This window comes from Tachysurus vachellii, chromosome 23, assembly GCF_030014155.1.
Source record: "Tachysurus vachellii isolate PV-2020 chromosome 23, HZAU_Pvac_v1, whole genome shotgun sequence".
Lineage (NCBI taxonomy): Eukaryota > Metazoa > Chordata > Actinopteri > Siluriformes > Bagridae > Tachysurus > Tachysurus vachellii.
The window spans coordinates 10,326,131-10,342,010 of record NC_083482.1 but is presented as its reverse complement, the minus strand read 5'-3'; the positions used below and the strand labels follow the sequence as shown (position 1 = coordinate 10,342,010).

General features: G+C 40.3%; 1 protein-coding gene across 4 annotated transcripts in view; it reads left to right on the top strand.

Moving 5' to 3' along the window:
- znf536 (zinc finger protein 536) overlaps positions 1 to 15,880 on the top strand; it is a 173,425-nt gene that overhangs the window by 110,315 nt on the left and 47,230 nt on the right. For all 4 annotated transcript variants that reach the window (XM_060859481.1, XM_060859480.1, XM_060859482.1 and 1 more), the window contains 2 exons: positions 641 to 799; positions 6,913 to 8,598. In XM_060859481.1, the coding sequence (XP_060715464.1) occupies positions 641 to 799; positions 6,913 to 8,598 (1,845 nt within the window). The remainder of the gene's footprint in view (positions 1 to 640; positions 800 to 6,912; positions 8,599 to 15,880) is intronic.

Sequence of the window (15,880 nt, the reverse complement as noted above, 5' to 3'; positions counted from 1 at the left end):
ATCTGCCATTCCAACATCCAACATCTCCTGTAATAACTCAGTTCAGAGTAGTTAATTATCTCAGAACTGGGGCTTGTTGGTCTTGACACGTTTAGAGTATTGTAGTGACAGCAGCTCAATCAGAGCGAGGCCTTCGTTATCACCCTCTCCTATCAGCCACGCCGCCGACGTCACCTGTCAAAACCAGGGCGCAACACGAAGGCACAGACCAACTGCTGACATAGCTGTTTCCTTTCCTGTATTGTTCGTTTTGACACAATCCGCCATATGCTACCCGGTAAAGATGATGATAGGAGGGATAAAATGGAAGAATTGGATTGTGTATGTGGGGAGGGAGTCAGGGCGACGTCTCTAAAGCAACCTGAAAAGCTTCTGAACTGTCAGCGTTCTGTCAGACCGAGGAGAGTGCAGCGGGGGAAAAAAGAGTGGCGCGCGTGAACCCATTGATGTGTTTGACTTTGTGTGGTGTTAGCAGATTTGTGCGGCAAAAAGGCTGAAAGGAGAACGAAAGACGGGAAGAAATGAACAAGTGGAAGAAAAGCAGAGTGGCATGTGGCTGGTTTGAAGTGAAACTGAATACTCACTGAATTACATCTCTCTCTGTGTTTTTTCTCCCTCTTTCTCTCTCTGTCTCTCTCAGATGTTGGGGATGAGATGGCGAAAGCACCAGGAGCAGTTCCTCCTCCTGTTACCCAGCACCGCGAGAGGAGTGTGGGATCCGCCATGAAAGACTGCCCTTACTGTGGAAAGTCCTTCCGTACCTCCCACCACCTGAAAGTCCACCTGAGAATACACACAGGTATGAAAACAGAGTCTAACACTGCCATTTTTTACTTTTTACAAATACTTTATAACACAATCTTATCGTTTTATCTTAAATCTCATTTCGTTATGAATTCGTCTGAATTTTCCCATATAGCTAATGGCTGTACACTAATAATGACTAGTAATCACATTCTAATAAATATTAGGTTTTTCTTTCCTATTTTTAATACTTTTTATATTTTTAATATACTTTTAATAAAACTCGCAACATGGAAAACTTTTAATTTCTTTCACTTTTTCTTTTTTGACCAGATCCTTCCACTTTCTATCCTTTCACTTAAATATCATTTCTTATTTTCATTTTTTCCACCCCTTCTAGCAGCTGTCAAATATTTGTAAAATATTTAGAAAGAGACAAAATGAATTATGTGGACCACCAAGATTCAGCCTATCAGGCTACAGAGGTGTCTCTCATTACCTGTCAATCACATTGCCTATAAATCTTCAAGCTTCCTATTTTTTGGCTAGTATTGAGGTGAGGTGTGTGTTTCTGAAACTGCTGCCAAAATTCAAACTAAATAAACTTACAGTAGTTCAAATACCAATAAATACTGTATACAAACAAATCGTCTACATTTCGTTTTACTTTATGTCACATGCCATTTTTTCAAAAAGTACCAAAGCCATGTGCTTTCTTTCAAAACTGACTCTCCATGACCTTTCGAATTTTGTCCTAATCCTGCTTGTCATATTTCTCTGACTAGTAGCATGGCTCACGTACCCTGGATTTCCTGTATGTACTACGGCTTTTCCCATTTCTACAGTAAGGCTGTAGAGAGTTCAGGTTTAATCGCCGCACTGAAATTCTGCTGTGTAGGCCGTAGCAAAGCCGAGAGTCACTCTCCTGCACAGCTTGTCCTAGTTAACACGGGGAAGCACTGCAAGGTCACTGCGAGTGTGAGCGGCTGTGATATAGACCGAGCTCATGATACTGAGTAAATTGAAACTCTGTATGAAATTATAGCATGTCCAAATTAAATGGGATTTTTTTCTTTCGGCGAAATAAAATCAACCATCTACAGTCTTATAACTAACACATTCAGATTTTGAATCTTTTTTCCCCCTTTTAAATCTTTTTTTTGTTATCTCTTTACTTCGACTTGCCTCACTGCCTTTAAAACATCATCTGAAGAGGGATATGTGAAAAAAAAAGAACGAGGAAACTATTCAACAAGTGCTTTGAGGGCAGCTTGCACTCTCGCTCTAACTTAAAATGGAAATCGTTCTCGGGTTCAGGAAATTGATGGTTGTTATTTTTTTGGTGTGCTCTTACAAGGAAGAAGGGAGACCACCCAAATAGTATTCGTCCCACTTAATAAGAAGCACATAGCTCTGCTGTTCTGGGGGAATTAAAGTCTGATTGTATGGCACGTCTAGCCGTAGAGCTGATGATTACGCCTCAAAGCTTAAACACACACAGAGGCCAAGGCCAGCCAACGTGGTCCCGTTTCTCTGTAACACTTTTTAAACCCGTCACAAAGCCGTCAGCACGCAGCTGTGGACACATTGTTTAGTATAAAATATAAGAAAGTTTATAACAGAACCTCAGGCTAGTCTCAAATATCAAAAAGTAGCACAAGAACAGAGCCACAGAGAGAAATTGTATACCGATGAATTAGCAGTGTGAAGAAATGAGGAAACAGGCGTCAGGCAGGGCCGTTGACAGGCAGGTCTAAGGAAAGTGTTGGATTCAGCTGCTCCTGGGCTTGTGGAGACTGATTGCTTTAAACCTTGCTGCAGCACTGTTATGTCCCCATAAGCAGGGGAGCAAGGGTACAGAACTGGGAAATATGTTTCTAGCTCAGGGAGGGTGAGTTATGCATACTTTCAGAAGAGGCGAAGGGTCCCCAGAAGAGCCATATTTCTCCAAAGAGGAAGCAGAGGCCCTCGTCCCATAGCTCCGTTAACTCACTCACTCACTCACTCAACTCACCAGGCAGCCTGGTGTGTGTGTGTGTGTCTGTGTGTGTATTTACACTGCTGCAGTCCTTACAGTTTACACCAGCTTTGATTTGTTTGCAAGATGTGTGAGCCATGTTGGATATATAATTGTCATAAAGGTTTCACCCTCATGGTCCAAGTTTAGAATGAAATCTTTTTTTTTTCTAGATTTTTTTAATCTAAATAGTTCTGCATGTGATCTGATTAATGACATGCCACACAAATGACATACTGTGAACTGAAGATCACAATCATTCAATCTTTTTGGTTAAACAACAACAGCTGAAATCTTTTAGAATAAACCAATCAGTAATGCCCACTCTCTTTCCCATAAATCTCCTCTACTGGAAAAGCATTAAAAAAAGAACTGATTCCCAAAACATCCTGACTGAATCTTAAATCATGTTCACTATGTGTACAAGTGATGAATCTGATCTTTAGATCAGCAGGTAACAACCACCCTGCAGCCTCCTGTAGCCCAAATACCTCCCTCCTAATCAGGGTTGGGAACAAAGCCGCTGACATTAGACAAACATCTCTCCTTAATTTAAAAGAATCAGACATGCAGATGATACAAAGCGCAATGCAGATGACCCTCAATCCGCACGCCGTTCGCCCATCATAATGGCATTGCTTACTAAGAGGACCAGGGCATTGTGCAACACAATGTTAGATTAATGACTCTCTAACACTGGCTTGAAAGGAATGAAGTGAATTTAAATTTCTCCAAAAGTTAAAGAGCTAATGTTACAGTATTAATTTCCTCTCCAACAGTGAGTGGGAAAATATCCATTAGTGAAATTAAGCACAGTTTGCTAGGTAGCTAACATTGTGCAGCATACAGTGTGGGGCCACAGCTAATGAACACTGCAGTGGGTGATATTTCATTATACAAATTAATGCTCACATTTTAATGGGAAAGTCACATAATGAATCTAGGCTTCAGTGACAGCAATTAGAGACACAGATTGTCCCCTTCTGGACAAGGCACTATTTAGCAGTAAGCAGCTGTGGGTAAAAAATAAAAAGGTCCTCACTCCTGACAATGGCTCCACATATCTTGAGGGCACAGGAGAACTTGTGCATTGACCGAATTACCTTTATTTAAAAAGGGGCGGTGAAATGACGGCCATCACCGGTGTCAATCCACCTTGTACTAGCTTGTCCAAGCCTCTGCGAGTCCTTTCATAGAGTCAGCAAGCAGCAAGCAGCAAAAAGGCTTGCCTCACACCCGTGGATGAAGTTTCGGAGTTTTATGATCGTACCAAGTAGTATTTTGAAAGTTTACTCAAGAGAATGAGAGTGATTAAGCACTGGTGTGTGGTCAGCTGCTACCGTTCCAAACCATAAGCACTGTAAATTACAAAGGTCAGACAGTCCAGAGATCCACAGCAATGTCAAAGAACGTTTATTCGGCGGTAGACATTTTTACTAGTATGATTATCATTATTATTATTATTTACATATATTTTTCTTTGTTGCTTAGAAAAACATTATTTTTTGTCCTCTGAAAGTCTTTAAAATGAATGCATGAACTACAGTAATAGGCCTTACAGTAAAGGATAATTTAGAAACTAAACAACACTTACTGACAGAGAACATAAGCACCTTGATGTTTTTGGCTCCCCGACTTTAACGTAGATAAACAACCCGAACATAAAAGACAGTTATTTTTCCAGACCAGTCGATCTCTCTGTCTCTGCACTATACAGTCTGTCTTTTCATCATTGTATAAAGCCATATGGAAATCCATCTTAAAATGTGTAATATCTATTAACTATTTTAATTGCCCTTCTGTAGAGGCTTTGGGTGTTTATTTGCGTGGTTACTATGGAGTCGTGACAAATCGCACAAATCCAGATGAAATCGGTTTGAACCGGACTCCTTCAAGTGGAAAGAGCAACCAGCAAAATGAACTTCTGAAATGATATGTACCACTCTCAGGAAGAGGCTTCTGTAATTTATATCAAGTCTGTCATACGGTACCAGATGGCAATTTGATGTGTGTTTTTCCCTATTTTTATTAAGACAGTCCGTCAGCAGTGAACGAAAGCTTTGGGAAGAAAACTTTTAATTTTTTTTCTCGCCTTTTCTCATCTTAAATGATGAAAAATAATCATTCCTCTACCTCTGGGCCTTGGCGATCCATTATGTTTCTCAGAGGTTGTGCTGTTTGTGCGGATATCAATTAAAAGTGGATTAACGGGTACATAATGACCTTTAGCAGTAAATTGTGTGTAATGTTGCAAGGCAGGATACAGTATATTCCCCAGATGTCACACATGCCCCTGACGTATGATGGAGCAGATGTCTTACTGAGTCCAAATGGTGCACAAAGAACATGCCATGCGTGCACACACACACATACAGACAGAGAGAGAGAGAGAGAGAGAGAGAGAGAGAGAGAGAGAGAGAGAGAGAGAGAGAGCACACTTAGTGTCTAAATAAATACAGATTGTTTATATAGTGGTCTTAATAGTAACATTGCACATAATACTCACATCTTTCTATTTTTCTCCCTTTAAAATTGTGTTTTAACGTGTGACAGCCTTAGTGTTATTATGAATTTAAACACAAGCTTGGGGTGGAAGGAATAAAAGGGGAAAAGCAGATCACCCTAATTTGCCTCTAATTTTGGGCACAGAATATCATTTTGTCCAGTTAAAGGAATTGAAAATGATCATTTGCATCAGGGACATTTCCTTATTGAATCAGGCCAAGTCCCTGTTATCCTGCTCAGAGGATAAGCTCTTATTGGGTTAAAAGCTCATCTTGTATGGTTTATTTTAAATTTAAGTCTCACACGCACTCCAGTGTAAAGCAATAAATGACTCTCTCTCCCTCTATTTTTCACCCCTCTCTCTTTCTCTCTCTTTCTTGTTTAACTCATCTATCAATGAAGTATTGAGGTGGTATTTTTGTGACCCTTTTTGGTAAGCTGTGTTCTGTAGGTCTGCAGATCTTTGGGTCTTTATTTTTTTCTGGAATGGTGCCCTCCAAATAATGATAAATTACTTGAGCAGTATGCCATTTGCTAATTATATCCATGATTTACTACAGAGCCAGACTTAAATCATTCAGTTCAGTCTTGCGTAACAATGCAACATTTTTTTTCTCAGATAAAAATTGTTTCCATGTGTATAATCTAAACCTTTTATAGTTATATATACACACAGAGACATATGCACACAGTATTTGACAAACATCTTTTTATATTTGCCTTTTCCATGGCTCTGCACTCCTTAACTGTAATGCAGCACCTCAAAAAATCAAATGCTGTATTCTGGGCTTTATTGCTTATTAAATGAGAATATGGCTCCAGATTTTTGGACCTTTTATTACTGCTGCCAGGATGTATGTGATACTAGGATACTGAAGTAATTTTCCCATTTTCAAATGTTCTATTAGATATTCTATTGTGTTTCGTACATACTTTATTTTACAGCAAATTCCACCCACCACTTTCCTCAAATCTTGAGCTAAAGCTGCCTTTTTAAGAGGGAGGTTCATATGCTGCACATATGCACACTTTTGACTTCAGTTCAATAGCAGATGAAGGCAGTTTATAATATGACCATTATACTTTGGGGCCAAGCTGTGAGACTTACATTCTGTAGGGAATGGAGAGGCTTCTGTAGGGCATGATTTTATCTATATGATAAATTCCAATTAGTAAATGTATAAGGAATCACCACCACACTAACACGGTTAAGGTCTGACAATGAACAAGGCCAAGGGAAATGTAGGAAACAATAGTCAAACGCACCCCACTCATTTGTACTCCCCTATATGAAAAGAGATAACATCCAGACAGTTGTGTTGTCAGTTGAAAATATGATCTCTGTAGTGGACTGAAGGCACCATATGGTGAAATGTTTTTTATGGAGCTCATATGAGTGATAGCTCACTCGGTGTAGCTGGATCGACCTGTATTAAAAAAAATACTCCTCCTTCTCCCTCCTAGCGATAATGATTGGCTGGTGGCTACTGAATGGTGGATGTGATATGAGATACTTATTAAACATTAATTATACTCTCTTTTTTATGTTCACAATTATATTTCTTTCCGATTTGACTCTATGGTATTCTTAATAAAACTCAAATTTAACTCAAAATTAAACTTAAGACCTGTCTTGGTCTGTCTAGGTGAGAAGCCCTACAGATGCCCTCATTGTGACTATGCTGGCACCCAGTCTGCTTCGCTAAAGTACCACCTTGAGCGTCACCACCGTGAGCGTCAGAATGGCAATGCCTCCTCTGCCAACCACCCTCCATCCAATGATCACAAAGATGACCACAGCAAGACTAACAGTGGCAGTGGCATCTTTGCACGGCCTGATGTTCTGCGTGGGGTCTTCAAAGGGATGATGCCCTCTAGCCTTGATTTTAGAGGAGGACAGATGCTTACACAGTGGGCCACTCCTGCCATGCTGTCTCCAAGAGAGCGAGATCGTGAGAGAGACCGCCATGGACTTGGAGCAGAACCCAACACTGAAAGCATGAAGACCCCTGAAGTTCCAACCACTGGAGGGGAAAGCCCAGCCAGTTTTTCAGACCTGGGTCGGGCTTATCAAAGTATGATGGGGAATGGGGTGAACTTTCAGGGCTCTCTCCAGGCCTTCATGGATAGTTTTGTGCCAAATTCCATGAAGAAGGAGAAGGAAATGCGAGAGAACCAGCTACATGGTCAGCACTTTGGCCTGGATGGCTCAGAGCACAAGATCAAGAGGGCAACTGATGCCAGTCAGGAAGAGAACGCTTCTGAGACCAAGCCAACTGAGGGCATTCGATCCCAGTACGAGCCCCTGGACCTGTCAGTCAGGCCTGATGCAGGAACCCTACCTGGGGCATCTATCACCATACAGGACAATGTGGCCTGGCATGGGTGTCTGTTCTGTTCCTTTACCACTGCCTCAGTGGAGTTGATGGCTCTTCATCTGCAAGCCAATCACTTGGGTAAAACCAAATCAAGCCAAGGAAAAGAAGTTAAAGAACACCTAATGGGTGAATCTTCCCACACTGGCAGCTCTGGTCTGGCACCTCCTCCAGGCCTTCTACACCTGCATGAGGGGCTTAAAGAGCGAGATGTAGAATCTGGAGACTTGAAGAACCACGTTGGTTGGTCCAACCACTTGGACTCAAACCCACATGGTGCTTCTCTGGGAACATTCTCAAGCGACTTTTACAAGTCCTTCAGTCCCATGTATGATGGCTCCTCCAGGGGTCCTGCTGGGTTCTTGGACCAACAAGACAATTCAGTCAATCAAGTAGGTGGTCACGATGAGCTGTCTGACAAGGCATCCTGCATTGAAATGGAGGCATGTGAGGACCGGGAAGGTCAGTCAGAAGATGATGAAGCAGGTCATGAAGAACATTCATCCAATCCTGCTTCTGCTGAGCACCAGGTGCGCTCTGATGATGAAGAGCCAGAAGCAGAGGAGGAAGAAGATATGGAGGTGAAAGACATGGACGACGAAGACCACGGGACCATTAGAATGCATCCTGACTCCCCCTTGTCTAGGAAGAATGCTCAGAGAGCAAAGATACCTATGGGTGCCCAGGGACGTGGTCCATCTCCACCCCAACCACCCACCCTAGAAAAGCAGTGGCAACAGCATCAGCAGCCGGGTCTTGGTCTCATTTCTTCATCCAACGGTCCCCCGGGTCTGCTGAAGCCTGAGCAGGCTCACCTGGAGCACCAGATGAACATGATGTCAGTCCTACGGGCCTACAGTTCTGAAAGCCTAGCAGCATTTAACGGAGGCCTATCCAGCAGCTCCAATGGAGGAGGTGGTGGAAGCAGCTCCAGCATGAAGAGAACTGACCCCTCTGGTAAGTGAGCCACCACTTTTTCTGTAGCCTTAGCCCATTTTTATGTTTACATGTACTGTAGAAGTAAGAAACACGACACCTTTTTTTGTATCTTTACAATAGTTTTTTGTAAAGCCACAATGCATTAATATGCTTTCACACTGTACAATTTCACAAACAGAATTCATGTGCAATAACACTCCTCTAACCCCAACACAACAATATATATGCTCTCAGTAGGAACACAAGATTTGCTTTTGAGTGAATTCAACCTAATTTCAAGCAAGTTTAGAGACCATCTAGTCGACAACCAGCAACAGATTAATCTTTATTACTATTTTATATTACCCAGTCCGCAACCCTTCTTTTTCCCTCCATTCCTCTCATAACTGGGATTAAGGGTGTCTGTGTTAGAGCAGAGCAGGACCTCCGCTCCCTGTGTCATCCCTGGCACACAGCACTTAACTATCTTAGCTTTCATAAGACCTCTCCCCAAAGCCCATTACTTTATAAGAGCCAAAGATCTATGGCCCTGTGAAAAATGAACTGTCAGCTTTCATGACTCTGTGAACGTTACTAGAGCTCTTTGAGACTACCCTGTTTCACTGTGCCCCTTTTAGACATTTCAGTGATATAAAACTGCAAATGAAAAAATACTCAGAGAATTGAACTTGTAGTGCAGGTCAGTAGGAACTAGTTTAAGGCAAGTGAGTGCTACAGCGAAAAGACGAATTTTGCTTCTGGGTATTTCTTTTCCCTCTCAAATATCAGGAAGGTATTTCTAGCAGTTAATGCTATTCATTTTGCCGAAATAAAACTGTCTGCCAATATAATGTATGTATATTCCATTTTGTTCTCTGTCTTAATATATTATTTATCAAGAGCAGAGTCTAATTTTCAAACCGAGTGTTGAGACACATGCTTTTAGTTTAGAAGCTTTACATTAGTGTTATTGCCTCCAGTCTGCAAACACAGAGGAGCAAGGCAGACATTTTATTTTTTGCTCCAAGGAAAACAATCTGACTGCAAATAGATGTAAGATTAAGGAGAGGAAAGGAAAGCCAATCGCATTTTTAACAGACTTGTTTGATTAAGCAGCTTTATTTGAACAAATATGTCTTAATACTTTCTGTTCTTTTAATTCTGAACACTTGCATGGTTTGTTTAAGATACTGCACTTTGCTCAGGCATTGTGTATTATGCTTGATTAGTAAACAGGAATTAATCAACAGTGAGTATGATATAAGGCGGAACCAGAGCGATTATCCTGGTATTGTTCTTTATTAGCTGTGTTTTGAAAGGGGGAGTATATGTAAGTGACGATCATATGTAGGTTGAGTCTGTGACATTTGTACCACTGTTTAACACACATATCAAGCAAAAGTGAATCACTCATGCTCACGTCAGTGAAAGTGGCAGGGATTCTGAGTCAGTAATAAAACTACACACAGGGCTAAAGAGTCATTTCATACAAAAGTGTAGAAGAAAACAGTGATTGGAGCAATGGCATCTCTCTATTTGTGCACAAAAGGGAAAGGATCTTTTTCATTCAGCGCAAATTACAGTATGTGGAAAGTATTGAGCCCGGATAGGTCAGTGTTGTCTCTCATGTCGAATGAGTGCAGTAGAAAGGGAAGCAGTGGCATGGAGTGGTGTGCGTTTCATTTTCTTCCTCCTAAATAGTTTACATTAACAATTAATGCTCCGTTTGACCTTTCAATTATGGAAAATATGTCTGTCATGAAGGAACCTGTTGCATTTTTAATATTCACAGGAGGTCATTCACTGGGCTGAAAATGAATGCTACTTTTTTTGTCTGTGTTTTGAATGTCTCATGTTGTAATATCCTCATTTAATCAAAAGACATTTAAAAATCTGCCCTTGTGACGCACTCTTTTCCTGCTGCAATGGCAAAAGACTGACCTTTCAAGATAAGGCTTTGTCTCTAAGACAAAAGTTTTTCTGTTAGACATTTTTCAAGCTTGACTCACCCTGCTCGGTGCTTGTGGTTGGAAGCACGTGTGGTGGTGACGTGCACACGAGATACAACGTAGGAACATATACAGTATAAGCATTGAAGGACAGCAAAAATGAAACAACACACTTCATTCATTTCTAAGAGGTGTGGAATTGTGAAAAGGAAAGAGGGAGTGTGCCATATCCACCTTCAATTAGACTACCCACTTTTCTTACTATACTCTTTCATTCAGCTATCAAAACCCCTGACATAATTCTCTCCAGACCACAACAGTGTAAGTGTAGGCAATACACTCAATAGCCATTTAATACTGACCAACAACCATTGCACTTACACAATCCACAAGCATTAACGTCAATCAATAGAAAGAGTAAGTATATATTTAATAAAGAGCAAAAAAAAAGAAAATGAACACATCCGTTCTTTAATGGACCACGTGCAGATACTATATATTGTAGATAAGCTGGGTCATGAATACTGACCCATCTTTTCCTTGCCTAAAATTCAATTAAAATCAGGCAAAATGTGATTATGTGATTAGCTGAAGTGCGCTTGCATTAAGTTTGCATGCAAATCGGGCGGAAACCATTAATATTTGAAATTCGTCTTGTCTATATCTGAACTAAACTGGAACATCATAAAGTTGTCTTCTTTATATGTAGATTTCATCTTTATATACATGTAACGAACATTCTGATGCATTCTGTGACTCACACATACACACCGATACAGACACTGATCTCTGATTCTCAAAACAAATTGTCAACGTTGCCTTTTTTCATCCGTCTACAACAAAGCTTTTTGTGTACTACGCATCCAATAAGCCACATAGATTTTGTGTAAGTTGCTATTTAGATGATAGTATTTGTTAACACCATCTCATATGTAGCATGAGGCATATTAATCAAAAGAGTGTCTGCAGCTTGGCGCTGACTTCGCTCTGATCTTGGCCTATTTGTGGTCAAGTCGATTAGACATGTATTGTTGCGATCTCTTAATGGCTGTGTTCCATTGTGCTGGGGTGCTTGTGTAAGCCTATCGTATAATCAATACCCAATTGTGTCAGTGCTATATCGTTATGTATACATTGTATATTGTACAGCTCCAAATGTGGAGGCTAAACTAAGACACGGTGCATATTTCACATCTCAGATGGAACACTATTTTCAAAGGGTTTTGTACGGCATAGATTATGGTTGATACTGTAGAGGTAATGATGTGTAGTTTGGCAGTGATGCGATATCATATTTTGATAAATAGAGATTAAGAAGTTTAATGTTTGAATAACATTTTCATTATTTCAATATTTACTTTCAATTCACCAGCATATTAAAGAAATAAAAGCAGAAATCATTAAAAATTAGAAATTAAATATTTTATTATTATTATTATTATTATTATTATTATTATTATTATTATTATTGTTATTATTATTATTATTATTTATTGTTGTTGTTATTATTATTATTGTTGTTGTTGTTGTTGTTGTTTGTTTTGCATGCATTTATTTTTACATAAAACATAATATCCATAATATTATATATTATATATATATAATGAATATTAACATATATATATATATCGCATGTTAATATTCATTATTACGGAGCAGATCTGTTAATTAGAGTGCAACATTTTACACCATTCATCATGCACTATGTGCTTCCTGAAATATTCACAGTACATATGATTAAATCAAAATTAAAATGAGATGTAAAATAATTATTTTCAATATGAGATGTAATTCCTTTCTGAAGACTTGTTAAGCTGTTAGATGTCCCACACTGGCTATCACAGGATAGGGCTCAGATTTAGCCAAGCTCTTTACTTAAACAGATTTCTAAGGGGAACTCCATTGACTGTGAAATTTAGTCCGGGCCTAGGCTTAATTTGCGTCCGGAAAAACCTACCCACAGTGTCTAAGAGAAAGGATCTCTTATAGTTATGGTGAAGTGGCACTCAGGGGCAAAGCAGAGTGGGAGCGAGAGAGGTAGAGATGAGATCATTGGTGTTCTCTCGTGTTTCTCTGTACTCTCTGTCACTCCATCCCTCTTGTGTCTCGAAGCTCTCCAGGCCACTCTGTCCTCGGGCCGCAACCGCTGTTGTTGTTGTTGTCGTTGTCATTGCTGCTGTTGTTGTTGATTGCTAGGTAAATGGTTATCTCGATTCGCCCTCAGCGGCTCCATTAGGCATGGTGAAAAATGCCTTCACTTTGAGTGTGTGTATGTGTGTGTTTGTGTGGGAAGTGTATATTGATACACAGGCTGTAGATCAGAGCTAAGTGGAGGTGAGATCAAGGCTAAGTGGAGGTGATGGTGCAGGAGGCTCACTGGATTTAGGGTATTTACGCTGGCATGCTGTGGCATAAGCACTGGCTACTTTTACAGAGTGTGAGCTCTTGGAGCGTACATCAGAGTGCCGCTTTCAGATGTTTACTGCTAGGAGCTGTGTGGCTGCCACCCTTCAGCAATTTTTACCACCCGGTCAAGACATTCCTCGAGCTTTAGCAAAAACTGAGAAAGACAGAGAAAGAGGGCTTAGGATGTTCCTATGGTCCTTTCTTCTCACGTGTCATTCTAGTTCATAAGGCCATGACACCCCCTGGTGGAAAGGCGGTGAACCCTGTCCCCATTCTCTCCAGCTTGCTCAAGGAGAATGACAAATGAGCAGTGAAAGATAGAGATACTGTAGAAGCATAGGCAGCAAGTCATAAGAGAGGAAATAAGTCATGTAAAAAGAGAAAGGGTTAGCAGAGATGTAAGAGAAGACAGACATTCAGGAAGTGTGGAACACAGAATAGGATGCATTAATATACAGCAGGGAGAGCATGGGAATGACAGAACGAAATCAGAGGCGACACAAAGGATCCTTTTCTCTTCACTCGCCTCCTTTTTTTAAACACAATAATCTCCCCACAGGTTGATCAATCTTCAGTGGCCTCTGAACACATCATTGCACACTTACTAAGTTCAAGTGCAAAGCTCAAGCACTAGAACTGAGACAGTAAATCCACAGCATTTGTCAAGCAGACAAACGACTCTGAAGAGGAAAAAAAATAAAAAAGGAAAAGCAGAAAACCACAGAAGCGTAAATGTACTGAAGGAATTTGTGGCACTTCCCAAATCTGCCAGTCTGCTTGCCAGTACATAGTGTATCTGTGAATGTGTGTGTGTGTGTGTGTGTATGTGTGTGTGTGTTTAGAAACAGAGGGGGGTCGGTGGTTAGTTGTCTCCTTACTTGTAAGTGGTGTTCATGTCACTAGTGGCCAATTATCACTGTCAGAAGGCTGTAAGATCCAGGTCTCTCCCTGGAAGGGTCACGACCCCAGTCTGGTTCAGGTCAGATACAGCGCTCTGTTTTCTGCATTCCTGTCAGACACTGACCTCTCTCTCCCTCTCTCTCTCTCTCTCTCTCTCTCTCTCTCTCTCTCTCTCTGTCTCTGCCATTCTCTCTCTTTATTTACAGTACCCAGTTCACATCACTAAAAGGCTTATATGTGTGTGTGCGTGTGTATGTGTGTGTGTTTGTGTGTGTTTGTCCCTCTAAACAGGTTCTTTAAAGTCATTATGATAATTAAAACCATATGTTGCCTGCTCAGGGCTGAGTGTGTTCATGGATGCAAAGGATCAGGCAGAGGAGGCATTAAAATCTCCTGTATTCTCTTCCTGCACCTAGAATTAAGAATAAAGAGGTGTGTGTTGCGTAAACACATGTGCCTGCACCCCAACACCCCTATACACATGCAAACACATTAGAGTGTATACATAAGAGATACTAAATATCCTCATGTGCAGTTCATTAGAATGAATGCACTGGCTAGCTAAAGACACTCCTAAGACCATTTGAGAAACGCATGCATCATAATCACTTGTTTTCTATGTCACACTTTCATAAATTACAAATATCAGTTACAAATATCACATACCACCTTATACAGTAAGCGTGTAAATGAAAGAACCCCACAGGTATACAAATTGAATTATACACACAAACACACAATTGCATTATTGCCTCTTGTCATCTTAATGGCTTTCTCAATTTGCTACCAAGTAATTACTACCGTCTCCTAATTCACAGACTAGTAAAGCTGTTAGTGCGAGAGAGAGAGCAGAGTCAAAACAGATATCTTTTGATTCCTTCATCCTTGTTGTTTTTATTTTCCGTTCGCTACTCGCTGTCATCTTTGCTCGCGGTGAAAAGAAATACGACGACTTTAAATGCAGTGCTAGGATGCAACTTGGTAATTGCTAGTAATAGTGTCCTCATCAGGTGGCTAATTAGCTGTAATATGGCTCGTGTTAGCATGCTAGCATACACACAGCCACCGCTCGGCCTACTGCGGAGACGCGGGACAGCCTGGCGCACACTGATGATACGTACAGCCTAAGGGTCAGTCAGTGTATATCCATATAAATTTCCTTGTGCGTGTGCTATGAAGAGAAACCAACAAACCCTATTAAAACATGACAGGAACATTTTACTTTATGTAACTTCATGATGCTTGATGAACTTCTACTCTATTACTCAGTGTTGCAGTTGCTCCGAAGGTAAAACACATTCGTCAGATGCATTCAGTTCCGTTTATATAAATTTCAGATTTAATTAATAGACAATAAGCACGTACCATTTTTAATCAAATGAAATGAAATGGATAAAATATTAGTTTTTCTACATATACAAATGAACATGATTGAAATGTGTAACATAGCAAAATAAATTAACACAATAATGGGGTTTTTCTTTAGGTTTTTTTTCTTAAAACTTACAATGCTTACTAACAATAATTAAAAATTTTTAATAAAAATGAGCAGTATTTTTTGGTAACTTTTATGTAACTTTATGTATTTTGAGGTAAAATTATGTCTTATCTGAAGAGTAATTTAATAATATAGATGGTGTTTTTTTTTTAGGTGGTTTAGAAATGGTAACTTGAATCATTAGACTTCTCCATTTTTATTTGGAAAGACATTACCAGCCATAGAGCAGACTTTTGTGCTACATGCAAGACTTGTCAAGTGCCAACCTGACAAGGCATTCGAGGTTTCTCTCTGTATCCCTCATGTGTCTATCCTCCTTTCATACACTGCCATATAGTGAAATCTCTCTCTCTCTCTCTCTCTCTCTCTCTCTCTCTCTCTCTCTCTCTCACACACACACACACACGCATGCTAGTTCTCCAAAGCGACAGACAGTTCTTGGACCTTTCCTCTCCTCACTTTCCGCAGGAGTGTTGGGTGAAGGCAAGGCGCTATTTCACATGTTCATTGTTACTGCTTTAACCAGCACCAAGGTGAATTAACACATTGTCACTCAGTCGAGCAAATA